This window comes from Charadrius vociferus, unplaced genomic scaffold (genome assembly GCF_000708025.1).
Source record: "Charadrius vociferus isolate BGI_N301 unplaced genomic scaffold, ASM70802v2 scaffold231, whole genome shotgun sequence".
NCBI classification, from domain to species: domain Eukaryota; kingdom Metazoa; phylum Chordata; class Aves; order Charadriiformes; family Charadriidae; genus Charadrius; species Charadrius vociferus.
The window spans coordinates 2126219-2145082 of record NW_009647211.1 but is presented as its reverse complement, the minus strand read 5'-3'; the positions used below and the strand labels follow the sequence as shown (position 1 = coordinate 2145082).

Sequence of the window (18864 nt, the reverse complement as noted above, 5' to 3'; positions counted from 1 at the left end):
ATAATACCTATCAGTTAACAAGACATTAGCAAAGCATCACCTTTCCCCTCCTCCTGTCTGCTGCTCCCCATTCCGTCCTGTCTTATTCTGCTGGAGGAAACAGACTTCTTCCTCAATTAATACCGTGCGTGAATTTTACTGTATTTCTTAAAGAAAAGGATACATTCCTTCATCATAAAGTTATTTTGCTCATGGTGCTGCCACTTCCTCTCCAAATTTGTAAGCTGAAAACACAAAAAGAGCCAAAAAATGAAAACAACAATTATTACACATGTACTTTATACAAAGAATCTCCAAAAAATGTTGTGTCAATACCTTGTACTTAATCACCTGAAAAGATCAAAGTTATCTCACAAAAAACCCACAGAAATGAGAAACAATGGCAAAATGATTTTTAAAACTGCCTATGATTAACCTGTAATTTAGCACTTCACACATCTATTCATATAAAAGCACCGCATGCAACTGCAGTAGTAGATGGAAAAAAAATCAGATGAGAATTCAAGACTTGTCACATAGGGAAATGTGTGTCAGAAGTAAGAAGGTGAATACTGCAGGGAGATACTAATTCTCATTATACTTCATATCATTTAAATGATCTCTTCTTAAAATCAGTAAGATCTAAAATCACCAAAGATACAATATTTCCTGACACTGCCTTGGACTTTGAGCTATACAGAAGAAACTTCCTTACTTCCATAGTTAAGTTTCCTGTCTGATGCCAGAAGCTGTGATAAGAACAGAGCTGCAGCGCGAAGATTGTAGGAGTGTGGGTTAAGTGCTGGCACTTCTTCAATACTTTCAGCATCAACAGGAAACTAATGTGGACATTCTATCGATGGCTGCTTCCTTACAATACAATTTTATAATATTTGTTTTTCTGATGCTACTGTTCAAGGTTCTGCATTTCAAGATATGCAGACGTTATTTTTAAATGCAACAACTCAAAAACATTCTGAGACTAAACTTTCAGTGGAAACTAAGGTAACAAATTAGGAAAATATTGCAATATTTTACTTAAAAGCTTATTTTTAAGATAGAAGATATGAAAATAGTTGCTATATTACTCAAAATTCATCTTACAGTGAAGGATCAGCTATCTAGTGTACTGGTTCACAGCAAACATGGTAGTCACTTATTTCCAAGATACAATACTTCTGACCAATTATAATTTTTATTGCGCCCTTTGTAGGCGTTCCTATATGCAATCCAGCTGGTAAAGGAGCCTAGTTTAAAATACTGTTTGATATATACCAAAGGAAATATCAATGCATTTTTATAGTAATTCCCTGAATGCCACAACTCATACAGTTCACTGCTTTCAAAATCACCAAAGCCCTCAAGATATGTAAACCCTATTTGTACTTCAAAATGCTTGATGCATGTCAACTAATGAGCTATTTTAAGATATACCTTTATTCACCCTCATGACATTTACACTCATGACACAAAAAGCAAAGAAACAAATCCTTTTTGCACACATTGAAATAGAACTTCCACAGCTTAATGAACTGAAGAAATGCTTCAAAGCTACTACTTTATATAAAATTTTAGCATCATTATGCAAGTATCTTAACACTGGTTGGGTATCCATTTCTGATTTACATAATCTTTAGGAATAAGAATCTGATCTTGACATAAAAATTATACAATATCTGAAGCCTTGCACACTTTGGCATGCAGTTTTGGGGACATATATCATCACCCTAGAGTTAGCCCACAGGGATCACATGCTACGAATGTATCCATACGCCTCTTCATTTAGAGCTATGCTCTCTCATCCGCACCATAAAGAAGAAAGTTAATTTAAACATGTAGAAATATCTCCTTCAGCTTTTAACTGAATTAGAAAAAAGTAGCAGTTCTAAAGGGCAAAAATCTCAACAACCTGAAACAATAAAAATCAGTGAAATGCAGAGAAAATAATCAATTTCTATTTTTCAGCTTATTTTGATGTTATCTGTATTCCTTCTGTGTTTTCAAACCTACATGCCAGTAAAGTTCTGTTGCCAAAATGACAGCAGTTTATGGGTGTTTATACCGGAAGAAAGCAAGCTGCTCAGGAGTTTATAAACATCATCTTTCCTGATTCACTTTTGAAATGTAAATGTAAATATATACCAAAGTTCCTTGGGTTTAAAGAAGTCTGAACAAATCCTAAAACTTTAGTAGTCTGCAAGGAGCAGAAGGATTGGAAAAGGGGAAATGGAATTAATAGTACAGGTTGCAAGAAAAAGCCTATCACCATAACTTTAAAAGCAAAAGGAATCTTATCTATTTAGTAGTGACTTTTTTTCCTGTAGTTTCTTTCTAAGTTGGCCCTTGAAACTCCTCAAGCAAAGGAAGGGCAAAAGGGGCAGGGATCTGAGCAAGACTAATACAAACATTTAAACAAAGGATTTGCACAATTTTTAAGCTCAGAAAGACCTCTGCTTAGTAACTTTGAAATCCAAAGCTTATAAGAAATTTACTGGCACGATATTAACTTTTGTTTGGAAACAGAAAATATGGCTACGCATTTACAACACATAACTTTGAAAACTCACTGAGAAGGAATAAACCGATTGTGTTCATACAATGCTTCATGTTTATGAGTAAACTGAAACTGCCATAGAAGCAACTGAAGAGATAATACAAATACGTAGCTTAAGCCATACCTGAGAATGTGTCTCATTCTCTTGCAGTTCTCTCTTTAGTGTCTCATACTCTGTATTCAAGTGTTCCATTACTTTCTTGAAAGCATAGCTACGTTTTGTTAATTTTTCTTTGTCATCCTGGAGTCTCTAGGAAAAAAAACAACACACACTGATTAATGGATGAGCTCATTTGCTGTGGGCTACAGACAAAGTATTTTAATTCAGCTTTCAAGATGCTACTTTTTCTTCCTTTCAGAACAAGATCATACGCATGAAGAACTCATAAGGCTTTTCTCTAGCAATGCATGCTCTATCCTAAAGATAATATTTAATCGTTATGACCAAGTTGTAGGCTTAGATGAAACTAAACCAGCACATGTGGGAACGCTGATGTTAAGAATTTGTAGGAAATTTATCACGCGTGAAATGGGAAGTGCTCTAGATGGAGTTTGTCTTTGAACAAATACATGCAGGATAGATTTTTCTTTTCTGTTTGGGTTCTGTGGTTAGATTGCTACATTCGAACTTCTGGGCAGTCATAAGTTACAGCAGAAAAGTTAAGATGAATCATTAAAATGAGAAATTTTGTGGAAGGAAGTTATCAAAAGGTATCCTGCTACATGTACCCAGTTGATAAATCACATATATAAGCAGAGAAGCATTTGGATTCATTTGCACTGGTGTGCTAGCCCAGTTTTCAGCTATCAGTCAAGATTCCAGTCATAGACTGGGATTCCCCTCCACTGGGGGACCAAAACCACACAAATTCTGTATAATCCAAGGTTTCTTTCCTTTCATTACCTTTTTCTTCTCTTCTCCTGATGCTTTCAGAGCTGGCAAATTATTATAGACCGCCAACTCCATTTTTGTTTGTTCAATTTTGTCTTTAAGAGAAGTCAGTTCATCAACCATCTTGCCCTCCAAGAGTTCCATCTTCTGTAGGTCCATCTGCAGTTTTTGACTCTCTAGATCACCAGATACACAATCTCTAATTAACAGTGTGCTACACTTAAGCAATACAAACAGCTCCTGCATATCTTTCTGATTTGATATTCATGGGAATGTTAATATCGATGGAAGGAAAAAAAAACTGATCTTCACAACCATCCCATAAGTCAGACTCCTATACTGTAATTACTGCATTATACTCCATAAGTGAACAGTAATGAAAATGTGGTGATTTTCTATATCACAGTGTGGTATTTCTGTTGTTAAAGTTGTTTATAGTATCAGTCAATTTCAAGTCTTTAAGCAGTGGTGATACCATACAAAAAGTACACTGCAATAATGCAGGCAATTTAAAAAATATTTCTGTTAGTTTTTTAGCATCATGTTGTTTTTACTTTTGTTGCCTGTATACAATAAGACCTAGGTTTATGAGAGTAAATAGCCAAATTTGCTTTAAACATTTGCTCTGTACAGGAAAACTCTTCCGTATCTCCACAAAATAAGAACTGTCAAACCTTACAAAATGAGCATGTGCTACAATATACAGTATTTACTTCTGACAATCCATCAAAAAGAAACAACAGAGATACAAGTAATTAAAAAAGTTAGAAGTATGGATGGATTCTTACATGATGAGAGATGTAAAGACTGAAACTGTTCAGACATGAGATGCTTAAGAGAGGACACAAAAAAGACAAAACAAAAACTATACTTTGGTCCAGTTTTGGGGATAAGTTATCCGTCCCGAGTGTGGAAGGACTAGATATCGCTAGATTTGTTTTGGATGATTTTGTTATGTGCAGCCTTGTCATTGTATTTTCTTCATGTTCTTGACCATTTAAACACATGGCTACATAATCTTATGTTGAGAGCTGTGTCTAACTCAGAAGAATGATATACATAATGGAAGGTTTTTTTCTATGTTCTAAAATATCAGGCAAAGTGGGCTATTGGGATGGATGAGACAACACAAAGAAACTTCTCTCAGCATAGAGTGTGTATTTGTCTCACACACTCAGATTTCTGCCAATCACCTGGAAAAAAGGTAGGAAACTCACCCCCCAACTTAACCAAGGCAGTAGAGATCTTTATGGCATAAGGGAGTGGATGTGCATATGAGAGAGAGGGAGAGTTCGCCTTTCCAAAAACTGTGGGTATGGTTTCCTTAGTGGAATTATTTGGGAAAATCTGATCTGATCAAAACCCTGTCTTGGCAAGATTTTGGCACTCATCTCTCCTCCTGTGTATTTATGCCACATGCTCATTTTTTAGAGTGAAATATTGGCTTAAATCAACATTTTTGGCTTATTAGAGAGCTCTTTGGGGATTTTGTTAGGAGCCTCAAGATTTTAAAAAAAAAAAAGTCAAGCCAAGATTTTTGTGTACAGTATGGAATTATCCTGAGGAACACACTTCTATAAGGTAAGATTGAAAGGGTCCTGAAAGTGCAAAGAACACTTATATGAATACAAAAAACTTACATACTAGTAAAAAGAAGGGTTTAAAAATTAAAGGTTTGGAACTGCAGTGCATGTCTGTGATTCAATGTTTATGCTGCCTTCCACCCTAAAGGGCTTAAGAAAACACTTTCCCTGTGTCTAGAATATTTCATAACTGCCCATATTTTCACTTGGAAGCTCCTGGTATTGGTCAATGTCATATCCTAAACCACAACTGAACAGACCACAGCTCTACTTCTCTTGTTCTTACTGCACTGTGGTTTAAAGACAGACAAATGCTTAAAGACCTCAATAAATTAGGGCTTTAACATTAAAACCAGTAATAAATAGAATTATAAAATAAAAATAATTAAAATTGGAGAGAAACAGCAGAAAACCACTTCAGATTTTCTGAAGGATTTATTTAGGCCTAATCACAACATTTTTGCTTTTTATACAGTTGTTCTAATACTTATGTTTTGTTATTTTAAAAAAATACATAGTTGATTAATTGGGATTTATTTTACATGTAAAGAGTAATAACAATACAAATGCCAAAAAGCCAGAAAGGAGTCTAAGACTGTTCTATCTATATACCGATAAAAACTATGGTGAGACAGCAATGGTCTATTCCTACCCATCCACATTTTTCTGGAGAAAAGGGAAGAAACTGGAAGGGGTGAATGTTATCCTTATCCAGCAATAGCCTCAATGAAAAAAAAACCTCAAAACTCAAAAACCTCAAAACTTCTCTAGGGGAAGAGACAGGAAGAGGATGCAGCCCAGTTCCTTCTGATACGCCATGAAGTTGCAGCATCTAGCAGGCAGTGTGTACGCAGCAGCGAACTCTCAGACCAAACTACGGTGACCCAGGGAAATGTTTTTGGGAAACTATGCCATCAGCACTTTTGTTTACTCTTTGTGGTTTCCTTTTTTTTCTTTTTTTTTTTTTTTCCCTTCAGGGTTCTGCTGGTGGACTTTTTGTATCTTTGTTACGACAAGAAAGTATGGAAATCCAGACTTAATCACAACAAAAGAATTCTGAAGATGACTGTGCTACAATTCAAGGGTTAGAAAGAACTTCAACAGTGCAAACTGAATATTCACTGTATTTGGAAAGAATCTTAAGTTGTTTATTACAGTATCTGTGAGTCCTTACTTTCAGAAGTTTATTTACGAATCATTTAAAGGATCTGCTGAAAATTATGTGCCGTAACTTCCTCCTCTCCCCTTGGGAAGAAAGAAGTATGTCTTTCAATAATATCTCTATACTGCTATGTGCTTCCAGAATATCCTTTGTAACGTAATAAGAATTGATGCTTACACAGAAGAACAAAAGTCATATTTGAACTTGTAATGTATGGTCCAGCTTTCTAAACTACACTAGAACTGCAAAATGAGTATTTGCAGACAAGCCAAGACTAAATGTTCAAACACACAACAGAACGATCAATTTCTGTAACACTCTGTGCGTAACAACTTCTTTATTGCACATAACTACTTTGAAGTTGCAACACAGGCTCCTATTTTGAAAATTACTACCAAGTACAGCACGTAATACCCCTCTGAGAAAATGATTTATGGTTCTTAGTTCCTGCCCCTTCCTTTCAGGCAAACAAACAAGGAAAGGCTTGCTGAACCAATAATGATATTGGCAAAGACTTAGAATTATGAGAACAATTCTACTATAAACAGTGCAAATAAAGAACAAAATAGACACTTGTTACGGAAATGAAAGAAAAATACTGTCTGCTTCTTTAAATTACAGGCAAGATCCTGCAGATTCTTACACTTAATTTTAACTATTTGAGTATTTCCAAAATAAAATAAAAATGAATATTCGCTTGGCAGAATCAAAGCCTGAGAACTTGAGAGCTATTCACTGTTGTTGCCAGTTATTCTCCCATGGTACATACCCCTTTAGAAAAGCACAAACCGTAAGTAAGTGATACTACGAACTACATTTACAAATAACACATGGTTAGATAACTGTGGAAGTCTCTACTTCAGAATATTAAACACTATATTAATATTGTGCAAAATGTTTATTTCAAGGTGAATATTAGTAAAGTCAAACTTATAGCTCAAAGAACTTTGTACTCCTGTATTAAAATACATCTGTTTAATGTTTATCTGTGCAAGACAGCTCATCATTTACTGATAATAGTAAGTGAAATAATCCTGAGGAATATAAGCAACTTGTTATCCACAAGAGTTTTAATTTGTCAACTTGCCACTGTATTTGTATTTTAATATCTGGAGATCACTGATCTTGTTATTAGTGTAACAAGTCAGGTGATTTTAATTTTTTTAAGGAAAGAATTTGAAAATTCATTGCTGATCTCACCTGTAAGCAGATTCTTAGCAGTACTCTGTGATTTCTGCATTTCATTTGATTTGAAAGTGAGGTCCTCCTGCATTATCTTCAGCTCTTGATTGCTAACAGATGAAATTTGTTTCATACGATTCACATTCTGTGTGTTACCAATAACAATAATGAGAACATGCCGTATCCTTGAAAAAGCGAATGGTAACTGGACAAGGAGAAAACTCTCCTGTCCTAGTACATTGTCTATTATTTGGCTTTTCTACTACAAAGACTGGAAATAGTCTGAAGCGATTTAAATGTGAACAACTTTCATTCTGCCAACTTTTGATAAAAGATGTACTGGCGGGCCAGTGAAGATGAAACAAAAATGCAGCAAGTATAAACTATGTTGCCATATTGATCTCTGTAAAGTAAGTGACATTGCCTAAAGTATAGCTTATGGTGTACCATACTGAAAGAGTTAGAAGATGATTAAAGTGATGATATAATCAAGGCATTACTCAGCTGAAAAATTTCTACAAGAAAAAATTCCACAGGAACCAAAAACATTAAAAGAAAAAATGTTTTGAAAGCGCAAAAAATGGCAGAATGCAAATGGAACAATCTCTAAAGTGATTACATTAAATATTACACAGCAGGGTATTCCAGACATAATTTTAGTAGGTCAGAGAGATGATTGGAATATTGTCAGTTACTTCATAGTAGTGAGAGAATACCCATGAACTGAGATTTGCAGATATTAGGTAAACAAAATATTGCGGTACTTTTACTTGCAGTATTCTGCAGTGTTTATCATGAATGGAATAATGTTCATTATAGCAATGATGATGAGTTACAGCAACTATGCAAACATTTCTTTTATTCTGGTCACAAGTATTATCTAATATTCAAATCTCTTTCTCCGGAAATAAAGAGAAATTGCAAATTTTTTTTCTTTTTTTTTTTTTTAACTACAGCTGTATATGGTTTAATGCTCTTCAGAGATTATTATGCAGATATTGACTGGATAATATATAAAACCCACCATTCTTCTTTCCATTCATTCTCCTGTTCTGTGCTTCTAAATTCCTAGCTTGCCACAGGAGGGAAGTGCACTTACCCTGCTTGAGTGCTCCAGGAGTGCAACAATGTTGGCTTCTATTTGGGCCTTTCGTTCCAATTCCTGATTCTTCACCTCTTCAAAAGTCTCAAGAAAATCTAGAAATCAACAGACATGATAAAGAAGGCTGCTATTTGCATGAGTACAGCACAAGCCCTTGCCGTTTCCAGTCAAAACTCTGTACTAAATTGATAAGCTGTACAATTTCAGAAAGGTTACTTTAAGATTAATGGTTAATTTAAAGAGACATGGTGGAGTCCTTGAAAACTGTCAGCTTATGGGTTGGAATGAAAAAGAGGACAATTTTTCCAGAGACACATATTTGACAGATTAATGACATGAGGTCACCACATTCTTTGATACTGTTAGGTGAGGGTTGCCACCCAATAAAAAAGGATTTTCATCACTATTATTTCTGACACCTTTCTGAATGCTTGTCCAGCAGCTGTTAGTCTTCATTTTTCTAACAGCTATCAAAATGGACTACTAGATAAAGGAAACAGGTGACTTCACTATATCTAATGGCCTGGACTATATGATAAACACTGTTAAGGACCTGAGACCAGTATTCACCTGGTATAATCTCTTTCTTTCTGCATGATGTCCCTTTGCTACATCTCTAATTTATGTTAATTCTAGTAAGCGTCCAAATGAATCTGACAAGACAGTTGTAATGGTGCTATGCACTCTATATTTGTGTCCGAAGCATACTACCTTGTTTCTTAGTGGCAGACATATTGAAAAAAAGGTGCTGGACACACCACATGAAAGTCAGAGGTCCATCAAGATGCCACCCAGGGCTATAAGTTATGATCACCCCTCTTCTGTTGGGTGTTCTCCTGAAACACGGATTATGTACACACAGGAGCACTCAGGAAACACAAGTTTGCAAACTTTGTAGCTGGATGAAAAAGGGGAGAAGTGCTTGCTGAAGCAAGAATGATTAGATAATAGTAAATTCAAGATGGAGTGCTTGGGAAGAGAGAAAGAAGACAGGAGGAATCAATGGAAATACTAACAAATCCTGAAAGGATGAAGAGTGACTAGAAATGGTGGATCCCAGAGCAACCAGGATTAAATTATTTATTAATAAAACATTTATGGATAAGAAAACTATTGTAATACCTGACATCATCTGCAATGCTGTCCATGAAAGAGTTAACAGAGATGCTTCACAGAGTCAGCTTCTAAAACTTTTAGAGGGGAAAATGTGCATTATCGGAGCCAGGGGACAATACTAAGATACTAAAAAGACTATCTCTGAGGCAGAGACTTCAGAATGAAAGACACTTGGAATTCTTGGAGGTCAATGAATGGCATTAGATAACACATTTACAATGTCAATAGCTGATTGCTAAAAATAATGACTAATTCTGATGAAGATTTGGTTGGGTCAAAAAGCTGAAATGAAGTTTTGGTCCACCTGACACTGACTAGTTTTCCTCCAGTACCCAGGCTGCACATGAAGCTATCCTTAGAAAATGAAGTTTTATTTTCTCTCTGTGATGTTATTTTGCTTCAGAACAAACTTTTCTTTTTTTATCTTAAAGATAACACACGTTAATAAGATAGCACACCTTAATAAGAGGAGTAACAATGACTGCTCCAAAAAAAAACCCTTCCTCAAAGGGCATTCACTGGATAATTCATACCATCTGTTGCTGTGAAATACAGACAGGAATTTTCTACACCAAGAAAATACCTGAGCACAACAGAAGCAAGGGAAAGGCAGAAAGGAAAGCAATAGTACTGAAGTTCTCGCTTAATACTCTCACTTAACATTTGAGCTACTCTTTCCTTTTCTGTTTAAAAAATTAAGTGGGTAATTTTTAGAAAGAGAATCACTCAGATAACCTAACACACAGAAAACTTTCAATCACACTTAACTGTGTAGTGATCTAGTAGTGAGCAATGACTTACTAACCTCTGCCTCGTGTGGGGGTCTGAGCCACTTCTATTCAATGTGACAGATGATGCTACGGCCTTTGATGCATCTTAGCAAGAGGTCTTAAACAAGTTCATTGCAATACCTTGATAAACTTACTTATTTGCTTCCAAGGAAGCTATAGGCAATGAGGACATTGAGTCTTCCAAAGCATATGCATAGGGAAGGCAGAGGAATGAAACAAAAGCACCTTCATGGAAGAAAAGCATATGAGACGAGAACAAACTAAAGCACTTTACATCCACAAATACACTGGCTAGTGTACTCTCTCTCCTCTCATCCAACTGATTAATAAAAGTATTGACTAAACTGAACATCCAACACACTGCAAAAGTCTACTCAATGCATGCTTCCATCTTGGCCATGAAACCTTCATAATTAACAATTTTTTAATCAAATGCACAGCATAGGTTAATAATGAACAATATTTCCTTAGCTTGCTTCTAAGAACACTATTGGGACAACAGTAGAAGATGTATTGAAGTAAAAGTATACATCATCTGCTGCTCCTCCCTTATTCTGCAATGTTTTTTAAAGAAGGAAATTAGTTGTTTGCTCTTGACAAATTAATACAAGTATTATTCTTACTCTTGTTTCTGAAATGTTTATAAATTATTTGCTTTCTTATTTTTACCACAATCTTTCTGGAAATTGATACTATGCTGACTGCAGGTACCATATACGCGCTTTTCCCATCTTTAAGATTCCTACATGTTTCCCCAAATCTCTCAGTTAATCTCAAACATCTCTGGAACTACATAAATATCCTCTGATGAAAGGCAGAAGCAGAACCAAACCCCCAAAAGTTAGAAGGATCATGAAGCCCCGCTTTCACTGTCTGTATTTGTACTGAAAATAAAGATCAAGCAAGCTTTTGCCCTTCTGCTTCTCAGGAAATCAGGGAATTTGGAAATGCAGAAACTAAGTACGCTCTAATCCATCTTTCCTTGTTTACAGCTGAGACCTTTCTTTTAGTATCACGCTAGCCATAAGTTATATTGAACATTTTTAGAGAATACTGTTACAAAAAGGTATTATCTACTTTGGCCTTCATGGACCAATTTTCCCCTTTTGCTAAGTAACAGACCAACTTTTTTTGTAAGCTTCCTACAACAGTATAATAGAAACATGGTATATTTTAAAAACAGTTCTGTTTTCATTCTCTGTTAGTTGCTGCTGAGCTCTCTACAACATCTGGCTCAGGGAAATCCCAAGCACAAATACAGGCTGGGTGGGGAATGGCTGGAGAGCAGCCCTGAGGAGAAGGACCTGGGTGTGCTGATTGACCAGAAGCTCAACATGAGCCAGCAACGTGTGACTGCAGCCCAGAAGGGCAACTGTATTCTGGGCTGCATCAGAAGAAGAGTGGCCAGCAGGTCAAGGGAGGTGATTCTGCCCCTCTACTCCACTCTCATGAGACCCTACCTGGAGTACTGCGTCCAGGTCTGGAGTCCCCAACATAAGAAGGACATGGACCTGTTGGAGCAGGTCCAGAGGAGGGCCACAAAGATGTGAGAAGGCTGCAGCACCTCTCCTATGATGAAAAGGCTGAGAGAGCTGGGGCTGTTCAGCCTGGAGAAGAGAAGGCTCTGGGGAGATCTTATTGTGTGCTTCCAGTACCTAACGGGGGCCTACAGGAGAGCTGGGGAAGAACTTTCTATTAGGGCAGGTAGCAATAGGACGAGGGGGAATGACTTTAAACTGGAAGAGGGCAGGTTTAGATTAAATATTAGGGAGAAATTTTTCACTTTGAGGGTGGTGAGGCACTGGCACAGGTTGCCCAGAGAGGTTGTTGAGGCCCCATCCCTGGAGGTGTTCAAGGCCAGGCTGAATGGGGCTTTGAGCAACCTGGTCTAGTAGGAGGTGTCCCTGCCCATGGCAGGGGGGTTGAAACTTGATGATCTTCAAGTTCCCTTCCAACTCTAACCATTCTATGATTCTATGATTAGAACCTTTTAATATGGAAAAAAGCTTTAGTACCACTCATCTTGAATAAACAGATATGAGAAGCCTTAATTTTGAAGAACTACATGATGTCTCTGCTTGTCCATTTTGAAGTTCTGCTTTTAATCAGACCTGAACAGCTGTTTTTATATATATATTATTTACATTATTTTTAAAATTAATTTCAGCCTTTGTTTCATAAAATTAAACTGTGTTCCTAAGACCTCAAATGTTTGATGAAAAGCCTTGAAAGATGCTCATAATATTTGTGACTGACCTGTAAGTCCTTGTCCTGTACTGAGGCTGATCACAGAAACTTTATGTGAAGATTAGGACATCAGTTTTTTTCAGCTCTAAATTAACTGAGTGTTAACAACACAAGAAACCCTGTATTTTAGTGGAATTAGGCCTAATTAGCATATATTAGACAACTTACTGTCCATGCTTTCTTCCCTCTTCTTCAGCTCCTTGTATTTCCAGTTTTCCTCTCCTGCAACAGACGTAATATTGATTTAACTTTATACTGTTTCAGTCCTGGATTCCTTTAGGTACAGAAAATGTCAGTTTTAAAATTAAAAATTCTACATTTAATGTAGTCACTTCAACTACGTTATACACACTTTTATATTAAAAAAATATAATTAGCTTAATAAATCAGCCTCAATGCAATTTTTGGTAAATGAGAGTGGGACAAATATTTGGTTTGAATACAGGCAGTTCATAGGATTTTTATGAAGTCAGGCGAATTTCAATAATAGAGAACAAATGATTTTGTGTCTTTGGGCACCATGATTACTTAAAACTTTCTGCAGCTCTGTTTAACATATGGGCCATTTCAATGGCACTTTTACATATTAGAAAGGACTTTCATAAGGATACACAACTTATAAGCAACAGCATGACAACCTCAGGGAAATAAACAGAAAAACTGTACAAGCAATAGTATAGGAAAAAATGCACAGAAAGCTTTCCACAATTAACATTAAAAGAACACTACCATTCACATTCTTTATAGTAGTTTTATGAGTAATGAGTAACATACAACACAGAATTCATTCAATTTTTAAATCCAACTACTGACTATAAATAGCTCTTAATTAAAATGTACTAGTAAAGTGGGAGACCTGACATATTCATCACAACTTTAAAGAAGATGAGACAATTCAGCTCCTAAGAATAATTTTAAATTTCAAACATGTAAATTTTTAATTTTTGAGTCTTTGTCATTGATTAATTTTCAGCATAATCTTGTAACTTTAAAGAATAGAAAGAAAAAGAATGAAGTAGATACAGATATAGCTGAGCAAGCAAATTTCTGCAGGTCTTTTTACTTGTACACTCCCATGCTTTCCTTTTTATCTAGGATATACAAACAATAAGAACACCTGTGGGCCCCTAAGGGACTGTGATTCTGCTTCAGTTTCCTTGCAGCTGTGGCTTTGTTCCTCACTGGACTCTCTCTTTCACTTTGCAAGGCAAGTCCCCCAGTACTTAATAACTCAGTCTATTCTACTCTTAAAATGTCTAGTTACAGTGAGTCATGAAACAGAGTTACATGATGTGCCAAGTGTTTAAAGAAAAAAATATTTGAAATAAAGACCACAACCTTTAAAATGTCTTTACAGAGAAGTTTTCTTTAAAACATGGCATGATTACATCAGTATCTTAGCCCTAGTGGGTGAATTTTTTACTTATTCAGACTTTCTTAAGTGAAAACTAAACCCAGTTATTTCTATTTGGTCTAGGTTTTTTTTGTTTCTCCTGCTCAAAAATGTTCCTAGCACTGAAACATTTACCCCGAAACTTTAAAAAAAGCCTTAGTTGTCAAGTTTATTTTTAACTAAAAACTTCAGCATCTGAAGTTTTGTGAATGTTTTGTAATAAGCAGTTTAAATACTGAGCCAGAAGGAAGCTGACTGGGGAGGGAGAGAGAACAGGAATCTCGAGGACACACCAAGATGCCGATTTAGAGCAGAAGTATGAATGGCCCTCTGGGATTCTCTCTCCATTCACTAGAGAAGAGGGTGTTGAGAGTCTAGACTGCTGTTTCTTAAAGCTACTCCTTATGAATATCTCCTTTATTCCCTCTATGTTATACCAACAGGTATAATTCCCTCTATATTACACCACAAGAAAACTTTATTCTGAATATCCTAACTGTTCCTTATATGTTGACAGAGAGCATATGCTTTTTTTTCCCTAAAACAGTGAGAGACATACTGTTCAGCAATGAATGATGACTGTGTGTGTAAACCTAACTATGAAATGCGAAAAGCAACTCACTTCTTACCTTCTGCATTTCTCCAAAGATACAAAAAAAAGAGTTCCAAGCCAAACAAAAAGGAAAAATTAAAGCAGAATAGTGAAGTTGGCAATGATACTATCTGGAAACAAGAAAGCTAATAAAACAGTCTTAATAAATTATTTTCACAAAAACAATGAAATATCTTGAGAAATATGAAGTATCTTGTAATGCAAAAGATGAGAAACAGATGTATTAAACACCTGTTCAGGGCCAATTTCAGAAATATTTGTTCACCTTTAAGAAATTTACAGCTAAATTTTACACTGTTCGCCTCAGAAAAGGTATAAACTAAAAAGGACACAAAAACATTAATTCATCAGTCCTACAGAATTTAACTAACCTGTTACAAAGCCTTCCAGAATTTACGCACATATTTATGTAACTCCTATCCAAACAAGATTCCTTATAATTAGGAGAAGGTTTTCCATGCGATGATTTCCATTATAAGGAGACTCTTCCACAGTTGTTGAGGGCCTATGCTCAAAGTAAGTTACTTCCTCCAGAATCATAAATTCCAGTGCTAGGACAAACCCCAACCTAACTTAGCCTAATGTATTACAGCAGGCGTTTGCCAGAGGTAAGTTTCTAAGCCAATGCCATTCCTAGGCAGCTCCCAAACTCTTCTTGCAAACATCAACCCAAGAAGTTTCAGACAGATAAAAACAGTACTGAATTCTGTCTGCTTTACACATTACTATTAAACATTCTCAATTCCACATTCACTGACAGTGTATCAGATCATGTAAAAGGTAAAATAAATAAAATCTTTTCTGAAGCTGCTGCCAGTAAGAGAAACTTCTATTCCTCAAGTAGTCCTAAAAATAAAATTGGGACAGAAAATCAGACAGATGTACTATTATTTTATATGGCAGTTTTACTACTCAATATGAACCTGATGAATGTGCCACTAAACGTGGGTACTCCCTATGTCTCTCATCTAAAAAGAGAAGCCTGCACCCATAGACAGAAAACATTCTTCTGATGGTGAGTAATGAACATTTGCATAAGCCTAAAAGCTTCAAGCAACTAATGTCCATAATAATATGTGTTATAATACGAACAGACACAGCACTGCGTAGTCTGCTACAGCTCTAGTCATATTACCTTGATGATTCTCCAGATCCATATCAAGTCGTTGAATAACCTTTTTAAAATGGTTTGTTTTTTCTTTTACTTCTGTCAGCCTGACAAATAGATAACAAAATCCAAGGTTAAAAATGAGTTGCAAAATACTTTTTTTTGACAAAAAATGGAAAGAAAAATCAAGAATAAAATAGCAAACCTACATTTATCAAAACCAAAAGCAATCAGGAGGATTGCTGTTATTATAAAAGGTGGATGTAAAGCACCTTTCACCTTAGTCCCTATACCTATTAAATATAAGTACTGATGCTCTTTTTTACTAAAAACATTTTTTGTTGAGTCATCAGTAGTTCTTAACTTACTCAATTGGTCCCTCTCCTGGTTACTATACAGCTTTGCAGAGGTACAACATAATTGGTAAAATGCAACAAGGAACAGTATTCCTTAAAAATTACCTATGTGTTCACTAAAATCCATTACGAATTTGCCAAGTGAAACACAAAATCAATCCAAGTGAGAAAGGAAATTACCTTAAAAACAGTTCTATGTAAATTCTCAAAAATAATCCTCTGCTAGTGTTTCTTTCAAAAAAAAAATCTGTTAAGCAACTTGCTATCCAATCAAAGGTGTCAATGTATTAAAAATTAACCAGTGATTACAGTTCGGAATACTGCTTAAAACAATTTAAAATTGTTTCTAGGAGATTTCAGGATTTATCTCAATTTTTCTGTACAGAGGAGAGAAATCAGATGGCTCAAAATCACAAAGATATTGTACTGCTTTATCTCTCCACCCCAATACATTACTACTTATTACCAGAGTTTCTGGCAAATCTTCAGAAGGGTCCAGTACCCAAGAATCAAGAAGCAATGCCCTGTTGCCCTTTAGACTTGAACTTTCTGTAAGCAACTTTGTAACTCCTTGATTTTAAGAACACATAACAAATGCAATGCAGTTTAATGTAGGCTCAACTTCACAGACGTCCCAGATCACTAGCTCTTATGGATGAATGTGTTCTTCAGCCTTAAAGAAGTTTATGTCAGTGCTATTACCAATTTGTATTCTCAAGGCATGTTCATAAGGACAGGAAGTATCTTCTTATGCAGATCTAGATGCCCTATCACTATAAAAGCTGTTTAGCTGAAACAGAAGGATATATTCTGTTTTCTGTGGAAGGTTAACACTAGCAGAGGATCCAAAGTATGGTGATGTTCTAAAAGTCCATAGAAATATGTGATGGAATTCAACTATCTGTTTTTAGGGTGTAAATATAATTTGTAGCAACAGTATAACGAGATTACTCACTGTCTTTCCATGCTTGCTATTTCTTGACTATCGTCCTTAACCTATAAAAAAGTGTAACTACTTTAACATACGAAATGAAATCTACAAATGAAAAAAGGAAAATCAAAAAGATTTCTTAATTCACTATACGGGGAATAGAAACTCAGCATATGAAATCACAAACTTGCTGTCACATTGTCCAACAATGGCTCTTCATTGAACAGAAGTGATATGATTTAACCGTTATGTCTTCCAAATGTTCTCCTGCTTTCTCAACACACATCTAAAAATCAGACACACTTACCAGTGTTGTTCAGTCCAATAATCCATATAGTAGTATATATGGATAGTTATGCAACACAGCATAGACCTTTGTAAAGTAAATAAATTGTTCCTGGATTAGCACATCTGGTCAGTACCCCACAAGGATACTGTCTGGAGTTATGTTATAGAACTGTTCAATAGGATCAGTTTTCCCATACCAATATGACTGATGAATCACAAGTCAACCAGCTGAAAAACTGACTGCACCAATTTTGTTTCGGCTGAACCTAAAACAACCCATCAAGCCAATTCATTCTTAATTTCAGATGATTTGTGCGGCTTAAAGAGCAAATAAAGGCAAGATTCAAACCCAAGTATTTTCAAATATTATCATACCTGAAAATACTGACTCAGAGAATCTTTTACACTATAACATTTTATGTTCTTGCCTGCTTTAGTAATCTCTCCCTTTCTTCCTGTGGAGATTCCATGTTCTTATCCTCAGCAATCATTTGATCTCGACGTTCCTCAAGCTCATGGAGCTTTTCATACAGCTGCACAGCCTCCTGTTTCACCTGCGAGTGTGCTATTTCCTGTTGGGAAAAGCAAACGCCTACTAGCTATTTTCAGATGGCAAGACAGCATTGCAGAACTTGTGCTTTAGTTAAACAACACTTATCTATACATTGAAAGTAAAGCCTATTCGTTACAAACAGTATAGGGACAGTATAAACAATAAACTTTATAGTCCATACTCTCACTATTGCACTTTCTGGAACGGAATATCCCAGTAAGGTACTTCTTGCTTTATGAGTTCACCCTTAGGCCAATTTTCTGAGTAGATTTACTATTTCATCATTTCTAGGGGATCACAAACCATATACAGTATTCAAAAGGACTGGAAAAATGTCTAGTAGTATTTGGAAATTATACTTTTTGAATATATACGTGACTGCATGTTTCAGCTCATAGATCCTTTTACCCATGAAAGACCCAGTGCAAGAAAATTCTCCTCAATCTAGCAATATGACAAAGTATTACAAGTTAGTGTTTATGCATGTATGTGGGACAAAAAAATACTTCAGCAGGTACCACTTTGTGCTTCAAATGCCAGTTGCTTTTGAAATGGAATGCGGAACAAGAAAATCATTCTCACACATCCTGAAAGTTGAAAACGTTGAAAAACTGGGTGTCACAAATCTTTAAGAAGAATGTGAATAATAATTTCATGTTTATCTTCAGAGAGTAATTCCAAATCAATCAAATGTCACACAAAACATTTGAAACTACCCAAGTAACTAAAGTTAGGAAACTTCACTATTGCTATCACAATTTTGTACTTGGCATCTAGTAAAAACAATTTTTACCCCAAACTGATTAGAAATTATAGGTGGAAAACAGAGAGGCAGCTTTGCCTTCCCATTCTAGGGCATGATCCTATAATACCTGAAACTTTAAGGAGAAAGATTATAGGTATTTTTCTACTGTATTATTTTTCACACTGGAGTTCAGCGAAGATTGGTACAGAGACCATTTGTTATCATACATACAGCTCTTAGAGCATCCTCCTTTACACTTAATGCATCCA

The 18864-nt window shown here is 35.7% G+C and overlaps 1 protein-coding gene across 1 annotated transcript in view; it reads right to left on the bottom strand.

The window, feature by feature from the left end:
• IFT74 (intraflagellar transport 74) overlaps window positions 1-18864 on the bottom strand; it is a 36971-nt gene that overhangs the window by 1619 nt on the left and 16488 nt on the right. The window contains exons 10-19 of the mRNA XM_009895883.1: window positions 18827-18857; window positions 17726-17869; window positions 17034-17074; window positions 15750-15829; window positions 12777-12830; window positions 8452-8549; window positions 7371-7497; window positions 3438-3601; window positions 2658-2783; window positions 164-224 (exon numbers count right to left, since the gene is read on the bottom strand). Of these exons, the coding sequence (XP_009894185.1) occupies window positions 164-224; window positions 2658-2783; window positions 3438-3601; window positions 7371-7497; window positions 8452-8549; window positions 12777-12830; window positions 15750-15829; window positions 17034-17074; window positions 17726-17869; window positions 18827-18857 (926 nt within the window). The remainder of the gene's footprint in view (window positions 1-163; window positions 225-2657; window positions 2784-3437; window positions 3602-7370; window positions 7498-8451; window positions 8550-12776; window positions 12831-15749; window positions 15830-17033; window positions 17075-17725; window positions 17870-18826; window positions 18858-18864) is intronic.